The 10,553-nt window shown below is 36.3% G+C and overlaps 1 protein-coding gene and 1 long non-coding RNA gene across 3 annotated transcripts; one reads left to right on the forward strand and one right to left on the reverse strand.

Moving 5' to 3' along the window:
* Positions 1 to 679: 679 nt before the first annotated feature.
* Positions 680 to 1,471, reverse strand: LOC110453319. The gene is made up of 2 exons (XR_002463279.1): positions 1,005 to 1,471; positions 680 to 954 (listed from the first exon to the last, which is right to left on the reverse strand). It is a non-coding gene; the product is annotated as an uncharacterized LOC110453319 (long non-coding RNA).
* A 5,815-nt stretch (positions 1,472 to 7,286) lies between these two features.
* LOC110453328 (BTB/POZ domain-containing protein 3-like) lies at positions 7,287 to 10,542 on the forward strand. Of its 2 annotated transcripts, none has more exons than XM_021502238.1 (3): positions 7,287 to 7,367; positions 8,234 to 8,547; positions 9,125 to 10,542. In XM_021502238.1, exons 2-3 carry the CDS (start codon positions 8,279 to 8,281, stop codon positions 10,158 to 10,160), a joined length of 1,305 nt encoding a protein of 434 aa, XP_021357913.1. In that variant the 5' UTR covers positions 7,287 to 7,367; positions 8,234 to 8,278; the 3' UTR covers positions 10,161 to 10,542. The 2 variants fall into 2 exon arrangements, with proteins under 2 accessions (XP_021357913.1, XP_021357914.1); XM_021502239.1 differs by lacking the exon at positions 7,287 to 7,367 and adding an exon at positions 7,399 to 7,462.
* The last annotated feature ends 11 nt before the right edge of the window (positions 10,543 to 10,553 follow it).

Consider the following 10,553-nt stretch of genomic DNA (forward strand, 5'->3'; position numbering starts at 1 on the left):
TACTGGCCACAGGTCAGAGGTTTTTCTCCGGGAAATCCGGCTTTCTTCCACCACCAAAACCTGACACGTCCTTAAATGACCATAGGTGTTAATAGGACGTAAAACACAAACAAATGTTCCGCTATCATATTTTGTGCAAAACTAACACCTAAAAGGAACTGTCTGCTATAGGCCTCTAAAAGATCTGTAAGATCCTGCAAATGCATTGATAGACATTTCAGCAATAGCAGACTCTACATTATTAGTCTCTAATGTGAAAAGTGGTGGAATGCAGATGTTATTTTATACTGTAAACCAGATTTAGGCTTTTAAAGAACAGTTTGATGATATCTGCAGTAAGGAGGGTAAAGTCGAGGTGGAAGGAGAAAAAATTGAGGAAAGAATAGACTGAATTGTGTGCTGGGGAGAAATCTTCAGGAGGGAAGAAATTGGGGGCAGGGGGGGATTTTTAGGGATGGCAATGGTTCAAATGGAATTCAAGGGACAATTTAAGTTTTTGGGGAATTAATATTGTGTTTGGAAATTGGAAAAAAACTTGTAAGTAAAGCAAAAAAAAATTATGGCAGGAATGTAAGTGTAGAGAAGCTGTCACTGGCCAAACATCTGTGATATTAATTGACCACTGTCCAAATTCATACAGATTTAGCATTATTTATTGTGTTTATGTTCATGTTATTGATTTTTATCCACATTGTGCCTTGTTGTTGATTTTCCAAATGAAGATTTTAGGTTATTTTATCATAATTCTATTCGAAGAATTTAAATGAAGAGTTGATTGTTAATTTTTCATAAATCGTGTTATTAAGTTTATGTTGAATCATAAATTATTGCACCAACCTGATACAACATCTTTGTTTTCTAATATGAATAAATGTTTGAAAGAAAAGTACATTGACTGACGAGTGTAACGACTGCCAACTCTCAAACGTCGGTACTCAGTGGACTGAAAACAAGCTGAAAGAGTTTTTTGCTTCACTGATTCACCCCTGATGACACATTTGAACTCTTCAAATTCAAAGGTTGGAGGAGTTCATTATGAAATTTCAGGGGTGAATGAGTTAAATATCATCAGAAATCACTTAAAATAGCTATGTTTTCAAAACAATTGAACTCTCTGCAGGCAACATGTGTGTTGTTTCCTGTCTCTATCTTTTTTGTACATATTTATTTGTAATTGTTGTATATATATGTAAATATATTTAAAAAAGAAGCATTATATTTATCAATGATGGCCAACTTTTAGATTATATAGAACAATATTAATATCTATTTCAAGTATTCAACCTCTGGAAAAAGGGGTTACATTTTGTGATAACAAACGTGTCAAAGCTGGTCTGTATAAACATCTATATACCTGACTTTTTGTTAGAGGTGACACACCCAATGCCTTAACCAGGTACCAATGTAATCATACATGTTTTGCCAAATCATTTTCAATTGGTGATGTCTTTTTGGCAATAAATCGTTTAATATGTAACATTGTTTTGACTCATTTTTGTGCTGGAAAAAACGAATATATTATTCTTTTATAAATTGATTCCTGTACCAGACAGACCACAGACCATTGCCGTAGGACGTTGGATCTCCTTTCCAGATAATTGTGTTGGTTTCCAACATTTGTATTCCACTTTTTCTTTTATAAATTGTTCATCTGAAGATGTAAGCGTTCATATTTTAGCCGTATTCTTATTTTAGCCGTATTCTAATTTTAGCGTGTTAAGCGCTTTAAATATTATGCTAATTTATTTCACTGCGCTAGTTGAAGTTCCAGTACATATATATATTTCTATTGCTAACTCTTTAATGCGCTAATCAGTTAAAATTTAGTAATATGCCACAATTTAAGTCCGCTAAAATAAATGAAATAAAATACTAGTTGCAGAAGGACTTGCATGAACGGAAGAGGCTTTAAGATTCGAAACATAAAGGTCGGATGTGCCCCTATCATAATTGCAGCCCAATTCGATTTGTAGTTGCAGTAAGACCTACATGCACGGAAGAAGCTAAGTCGCAAAAAGATGGTCTGTGCCCCTATCATGAAACCGGCACAATTACACTTGCATGAGCGGAAGAGGTTTGAACATTTGTTGCATAAATGTTGGCTGTGGTCCTATTATGAATCCGGCACAATTACATTGTGTGGTTGCAGAAAGAATTGCATGAACGTAAGAGGCTTGAGGATTCATCGCTTGAAGGTGGGCAGTGCCCCTATCATAACTTCAGCACAATTACACTAGTTGCAGAAAGACTTGCATGAATGTTATAATGAATGTGCCCCTATCATGAATTCAGCATACTTCAATTGTGTAGTTGTAGAAAGACGTTGCATGAACTGAAGAGGTTTGAAGATTCGTCGCATGAAGATTTGTTGTGCCCTCAAACATGAATCCAACACAACTACAAGTTGTTAGTTGCAGAAAGACTAGAGTTTCGTGAAATAGACTTGAAAATAGCCTTGAAGATTTACCGCATAAAGATTGGTTGTGCCACTATGACGAATCTGGTGCGATGTGCCGGATAACCAGGTGAGAATTCATCGACCACAGTGACCACAGTCTGGGATGGAAATGTGACCGATGTCGGTCTGGGGAATTAGTACTCAAGTCCGTTTCCAGTTCATTTCTTTATTGTTGCCAACTTCCAGTTCCTACTTCTGCATACCATTGCTAGCACCTTCTATCTTAGCTCACTTTCAATCCTGATCTAATCTGGCTCACTTTCCATCTCCCAACTCTGACTCTGTTCTGCCTCTCTGTACTTCCGTCTGCCTTCTCTCTCCCTCAGTCTGCCTTCCCCTTCACTATCTTTCTGTATCTCTCCCTTATACTAAAAACTAAGAAGTGTCTAATATGCAAATTAGTTAACTAACATTTATATTGGTCAACTGTAGATGGACAGCCATCAGGTGGTCAATAGAGGTTCCCAGGGCTCCAGTCTGTACCTTCAATTATCACTACTTGACCAGATCTCCATTCCTCTTTAGATGACTGACCAGTTAGCTTCCTGTCCTTTCATCAACCACACCACCATTCATATTTTGTTTCACAATAACTCCTTGTTCTCAACACTCTGTCTTAAGTTCTTTCACTTTCATGTGACATCTATTTAATTCTGTTCTCACGATTACCATTTCTAATTACATAACACACTGTCCTCAAATCTTCCTATTTCACACTGTCATAGAAACAAGAAACAAGTGTTGAGGTGGTAGAGGATGTTTAGTCGTTGATGGAGGGAGGGAACCAGTGCAAGAAGGAGAAAGTCAAGTGGTCTGCATGCTCTGAAAAGACAGGCTGGCATTTAATTGATAAAAGATTCAGCAAGGACCAGGAAAGGACTTCCAATGAGGAGATTATTACAGTCATGGATGGAGAAAAGAAACAAGTATTAAGGGGGTAGAGGATGTGTAGCTGTTGAACGAGGGAGGGAGAGAGGGAGGGAGATAATGCAAGGAAGAAAAAGTCAAATGGCCTGCATGCACTGAAACAACATGCCGGCACGTAACTTGATAAAGATTTAACAAGGACCCAATGAGGAGAGATAGTTTATTGCATATATGCATCAGAAACTGGAACTTTTCAAAGATAATATTGGTAATAGATGCCGATGTGGGTGAGTTAGGGGCGTCGTTTTGAGCAGCTACATTGTAAGAGGCTAAAGACACCAAGGAGAATGTTAATAAGCAGAGTCGTAAGGAAATGTAGCAGGGAATACTACGTTGCAATTTGTGTTCTTTGGTTGCTATGAAGAAACTGACATATTTGTTGTTTTAACAGTAATTTATTCAATAATACATATATACATACTATGTCAGAAGGGTGGAAAAATAAGCTTAGATCTTGCAATAATTCCTCTCTGAAGATTAAAGCTAGAAGGCCCCGAAAGAAGAGTGGAAACAGATTGTGAAAATTGCTTGATTGTTATGGAGTTTCCAGGGAAAAGTCTCCAAACCAAAGCAGTGAAAAGATTTAATAAAATTCACCCATTATTTCACACAACTTTCAAAAATGTTATGAAAAGTTTAAATGTAATCAAGTCCTACAAAATTTCACATCGCCTTTCACAGATTTTATGGAAAGTTAAAATGTAATCAAATCCAACAAAATTCCACATCGCCTTTCACAGGTTCTATGGAAAGAGAAAACGCAACTCGGTGTTACGGCTGTAAACTATAATGTATATAGCTTCGGTAAAGTATTCAGTTGTCATAGCAACGGCCAATACCCGGCAGATTGATTCCAAAGACCGAACAAAACCCTCTTCAAGAACTGACTCGGTAATTAAAGAGAAAACTATAATGTGCAGCAAAAAGCCCAAACAGTACAAGACATTCTATTTTGACGGGAAGATTCAATAAACGACCCCGTAACCGTATATCAGGTAGCCAAATTGAGAGAAAAAATACTAATGCACTAATAGTTCTTTTCTCATTCGCGAATGGTACATCTGCGCAGACAAAGCTCTGTTCAATAATCTTGCATTGGTACCAGACTCCATTCAAACATCAAATCCCTTTGCTTGTTGAAGTTGGATATTTTTTATTTTTATTTTTGAAAATCCGCTAACCCGACACCCGGGGAAACCAGATTTTTAGCTTATAGGCCAGTGAAATTTAGAGGCTGACTAGGCCGGGGCTAGTGACTTTTTATGATGTTATAAATGGCAAAGATCCTTCTTTTCAACTATTCTGTTGGAATTAATCACTATTCACAACATAAACAGCATTAGAAGAAGTCTATGCTAACCACCAACATGACTAATTTTGACATAAGCACGCTTACGTGGGCTACAGAAATAAAGTTAGTCTCTCCAAAAGTCGGCAAGTCGGCCAATGTTACCTTACACTCTTTTCACCACGGAAAGTATCTGTTCAGATGGAGAGCATGCTTCGACCAATAATGCATTGCGGACGGCTTCTGTGAGGACACCATTTACTTTGCACCAACGCATTCAAAAGACAACATCGATAATTTTCGGAGAAATGAACGCCAATAGAGGACCCAATCACATTACATTACAGTTCACATTATCTTTGTTTACACTCTATGTGAAACATGTGACCATCCAGTAATTTCCTACGCCCGTCTCTGTTCTTGTGGTGGCTGTTTCTTGACTTTTCAATGAATTCCTTCCCAGTTATCTTACCTTGTATGAACCGTTCTTCTACAGTTGCACGTGACTTTCCACGTTTGCAATTCCCCATTTGACTGCCGTCATGGACATGGCGATCTCGCTCGATTTTTAGAACGTATATCAAGAGCGACTTCCCTACTACGTTTGCAAAGGTGTAAAGGAGCAATCTGACTATGACAAAGGTATGAAACAAGAGGCCTTATATTAACATAATTGTTCATATCTTAAGATAACTGAAAACAGGTTCTTTAAATAAAAGTTGCAGTACAATTCAATTGCAGACAGATTTAATTCAAGAAAGCTACAATTATATTGAAGATATCTTCAGACGCTTGAAATTAACTTACTTCAACCGAATTGAATATGTCGTCAAATGAAATGAACCTAGCTATGTATAAATACTATACATCTTCAAATGAGTTGAAAAGATATCTCGATTCAATTGAAGATAGGTTCAACAGAATTAAGACAAGTTGAATTTGTCGTATTTCAAATTATTTTCGATCAAATAAATTGGAGATATCTCACCCAATTCACTTGAAAACATTTACAATTGAATTGTACCTACCTATCTTCAATAAGTTTTAATCAGGATGTCTTCCCATTAAACTGTATATTTTTGCCTCGAGCATCCCAGCTTACAGCGCATTTTCGCTTTGTTGCAACATCACAATATAAAACGGCTCTGTCTTGCATTTTCATAAGGTCGCTTCGACAAAGCAGAAAGGCGAAAAATGAAAAGTGGTTCTTAACAACCTCGATGTGAGAACAAAAAGCACTGGGCTTTATATTTAAGAGATGCATGGTGGCGATACTATGGACATGTTCAATGGTCGTCATCATTAACTCATTTCGTGGAATATTGCATTTCCTTGTGCGATATGAATACAGATGTTTGCCAAAACTTTGTTCTGTCTTAAATAATTTGGATTTCAATGAGATTTTTGCGACGGTTACTGACAATGAACAAGAAAACGCTGGTTCTAAATGACCTTTTTTCATTTTTATTTTATTTACAATTCCGACATTTTTTTTTATTTAAATCTTAAAACATATTCATGAAATTGGTTTTTTTTCTTCATCGAAGTACTTATATAACTGCCATTGAGCTTCCTTTGAAAAAAAATGTGAACTCAAAACTGTAGTAGTTATGTGACGCTCAAATTGCATCAAAAAAGAAAAGAATATAAAATCATTAAAAGAATAGTTTGAGGTAATTTATTAGTGTTTTGTAGTCTGATTGTGCTGCGATGTTAATTGAAAAAGATGGTAATATCAGCAAATAGTCGAATATGGCTTTTTAGTGATTTTGGTCAGGGATGTGTACACATCCCTGTTTTGGTAGATCGTTTATTTACATAAGAAATAAGCATGAGTCTAGGACAGAACCTTGAGGCACACTAGACGAAACTGGGCATGTAACTCGATTTAATATTTTCAACAAGAATTTAATTCTTTTTGCTACGATTTTGAAGAAAGCTTTTTTTTTCATCCAGTTGATAATATGGGTGTTAATAATTAAAATAAGTCTTTTTCTTTGCAATAGACTTTGCTTACGTTTAGTATTGTAGCCTTGAATAATACTTGATGTTGCTTGTGTAAATTAAAGTTAAAGTTTGGTAATGCCTATATTTCTGTCGATTTTTACGTCAAAACTTTTATTCTCAGATACACAAGATACAAGAAACTTGGTAATTTGTGTTGTTGACTCTAGACATTGTATACATATAACATGAAACATCAGCTCCGAAGAGCTAGATCCTATGACAAATATCACAATAACACAAAACATACAATAACAAACAAAACGCATAATAAAACTGAAACTAAAAATATACATATTACTAGAAATATAAATAATATTCTTGAAATAAGAGTTTTATCATAATGTTAAAATGTTTAAGACACCACTATTTTTATACGTAGCTGTATGATATATTAGTCCAAGGGCCAATGGGTCAGACGTGGTATGTCTTTTACTCTACCACGATGTTCAGGCATCCTTATTTAAGACTTAACTTATCATTTCGACATTTGTATTTTAGGCTCCTCCATTCGGGAAAACATGCCACAACTACCGTGTTTTTTTCTTATATTAGAATATGGGGAAAACATTGAGTTGACCATGGGTTAATTAAGCGCTTGATTTCTACTTTCGATTTGTGTTGTGTTTCCGTTGTTGTTCGTGGATTTTGCATATTATTATTTTTGTCAATGTAGGCATCGATGTATTGGTAAGGGACTTAAACTAGTATGTATTGGAAATGTTATTGATTGGCGGTTGATCGGAACTGATCGACGTCATCGCGAAATATTTACTTACATTTGTGTACATGTACAGTCACATTGGTGTGCAATACGTATATAATCTACCACAAATTAATTTTACACTTTAATCTATATATCTTTCAGTTCCTATACACTAAAGATCATTCGTACTGATTTTCTTACATGTTATACGTCGATAACTTTCCTTTTTTCCACGGATATTTATTGAGTAATCATGAATTATATAAAAAGACTTTACCTTTATAACTCGATTTTGTTTTTTGGATGAAAAAAATGTCTCTTTAATCAGAGACGTATAAAGCCATATGTGTTTTATACGTCTCTGCTTTAATGGTGTATTCAGTTCATAAGATTATAAACTGATTATGTTATCGATCAACAACCGGTTTACTTCTTCCGATTACAAAATGATTATCAATAATGATTTTTAGCCGATTGCCAATCACCACATTAACTAACCCGAGTTTCCTCTGGCCCTGACGCCAGACTTACACATTTTGACAGATGGATGTCTGGTGTTTTTCTGTCAAAATGTGTAAGTCCAGTGTCGGGGCCAGAGGAAACTCGGGCTATACATTAACTTGGTACTGATATTAGTTCCTGGCCTCCTCTGCCCTGCAATATATAAATAAACTGTCTTGTCATCAGAAGCTATGTAACCACAGCTATATATTAACTGTATATTTACTTTTGAGAACAATAAGGCTTCCAGAATTATTATATTTATTGTGATGAATGTGGGAAATTGATTAATCAGGGCTCCACTGTACATTTCACAGTGATTGATATCTTATTATTTTCTTTATGACAGATTTTGTCTGCTTTTCAACTTAAATCTGAACCAAACGAAGGACAGATGGCTGAGAGAGGTACTGAGCCACAAAACTGGAGGGATGGTAGGACACTAACACAGTGTAATCGCTACATGCTGGAGCAGGAAATCAGCTGTGATGTGCACTTCATAGTCGGACCAAACGACGACCAACAGCGTATTGGCGCTCACAAATACATGCTAATGACCAGGAGTGATGTGTTTTTCGCCATGTTTGAGGGTCTTATGGCTGAGGAAAACAGCTTGGTCACAATTCCTGACATTGACCCAACTACCTTCAAGAAAATGTTATTGTAAGTGCTATCAGATATCATTAGATCAGGCAAATTTTAATTTTTTGATGATATAAGTGAGGTTTAATACCATTTGTCATTCTATAATATGGGTAATTTCAGTATGAGTCCATATTATGTGTTAGTTTAGTATAAATGAGACTATTTTATGGGTTTGTTCAGTAAAAAAATACAAAAAAAAACAGTTCCGTGTAAACAAATTTATATTATAATATGGGCTAAATCATTATGTAAATGATTCTATCCCAAAGTCGCACCTAAAACCAATTTGAATTTCTAATTCTACTGTATAATGTATATCAAATAATCAAAAGTAAAGAGTAAGTCAGTCCTGAATCGAGATTTCTGTAACTGCAGGGATTCCAGCGTAGCTTATCTTGTCTTTTATTTTTATTTTTACAACAGGATTGCATCCGTATACCACTGGGTATCCTCCTGAAACTGAGACATGGGATGTAAACATTCTTGTACACTTATACAACGTTTGTTCACATTATCCATCTACAGAATGTTGTTACATTTAATAGTGGCCATTTTAAGCATAATAATAAACATGTTATTTATTATCATCTTACAGGTACATTTACTGTGATGATACAGGAGTAGATACAGACGAAGCCTTTCCTCTGCTGTATGCCGCCCAGAAGTACAACATACAGGGCCTGGTAAACCGGTGCGGCCAGCGAATGCGGACGGGAATCTCCAGGGAGAATGTATGCCATATTCTGATAAACACATTCCTGTGGCATGAAGAAGAAACAAAACAGGCCTGTGTGCAGTACATCAACCTCCATGCATCGGATGTGTTTTCAACAGAAGGGTTCACAGATTTGCCAGAAGAATCTCTGATCGAGCTACTGCAACATCACAAGTTAAATATACAAGAAGAGAGAATATTCGAGGCAGTTATAAAATGGGCAGATGAAAAAATCAAGAGACAAAATTTAAGGGTCGATGCTACCAACAGGCGCAACGCCCTGAACAAAATTCTGCCGCACATTCGTTTTGCAAGAATGGACGTGGCTTACTTCTCCGATAAGGTCACCCATAAAGGTATTCTGACTACTTCAGAGATTGTTAAGTACTTTCAATTCTTGACCACAAAAAAGGCTGACCCTCCAGAACCTCAGAGAGAACAGAGACTTGTGTTTGAAAGATTTAAGGGGGTCTTAAGTGGTAAAGGTTATTTCCGTGGCAACACAGACGCTATCTCCTTCATGCTCTCTGAAGATGCCAAGCTACACGAGGTTTTGGTCTATGGCAGCTGCATGAATCAAGCTTTGTATAAGATGAACCTGAGAGTTCTAGAAGATGGTGGTGCTGAATTGCATTTGAAGGTATTTGATTTGAGGACTGATGGCTCTACGAAAACCTATCCACTTGGGATAGTGCCTCCTGTTCTGGTGAAAAAAGAAGTCTGCTACTCGTTAGTAATGGAAATCACAGGCCCAGCTAGCTACTACGGACAAGATGGAGTTGAAAGTTTGACCAAGGAGGAAGTGACAATAACTTTCTGTACCAATAAAGAAGGACTGAATGGCACAAATATCAAACAAGGACAATTCCATAGCTTAGTCTTTGAAAAGATACAGTCAATAATGACTTACAGTTAAACCTAGATATAATGCCCCCCATTTCATTTACCGCCAACATATCTCTGTCCCTTTTTCTCGTTTTCTTAAGAACCACTTTATACATTTCCCTCAATTTATCGCCAATCCCCTTTATAACGCCAAAATTGCTCTGGACAAATGGTGGCAGTATAATGAGGTTTTACTGTATTGAGAACATGTACAGTAAAACATGTTTGTAACAAAACCAAGGGTAATTAGTTTTATTATAGATATAATGCCTTATATGTTTGAAGTCCATGAGAAATTCCTGCTATGGGACATGATTTGCATAACTGTGTTCATCCTAATAGTATTTAAGAGGTCCATCCTTTATAAGTGACATAAATCCTGGTGTAAAGCCAAGGAAATAGCGAGGTGGTTGGGTGGGTGGGT

This window comes from Mizuhopecten yessoensis, unplaced genomic scaffold, assembly GCF_002113885.1.
Source record: "Mizuhopecten yessoensis strain PY_sf001 unplaced genomic scaffold, ASM211388v2 scaffold7269, whole genome shotgun sequence".
NCBI classification, from domain to species: domain Eukaryota; kingdom Metazoa; phylum Mollusca; class Bivalvia; order Pectinida; family Pectinidae; genus Mizuhopecten; species Mizuhopecten yessoensis.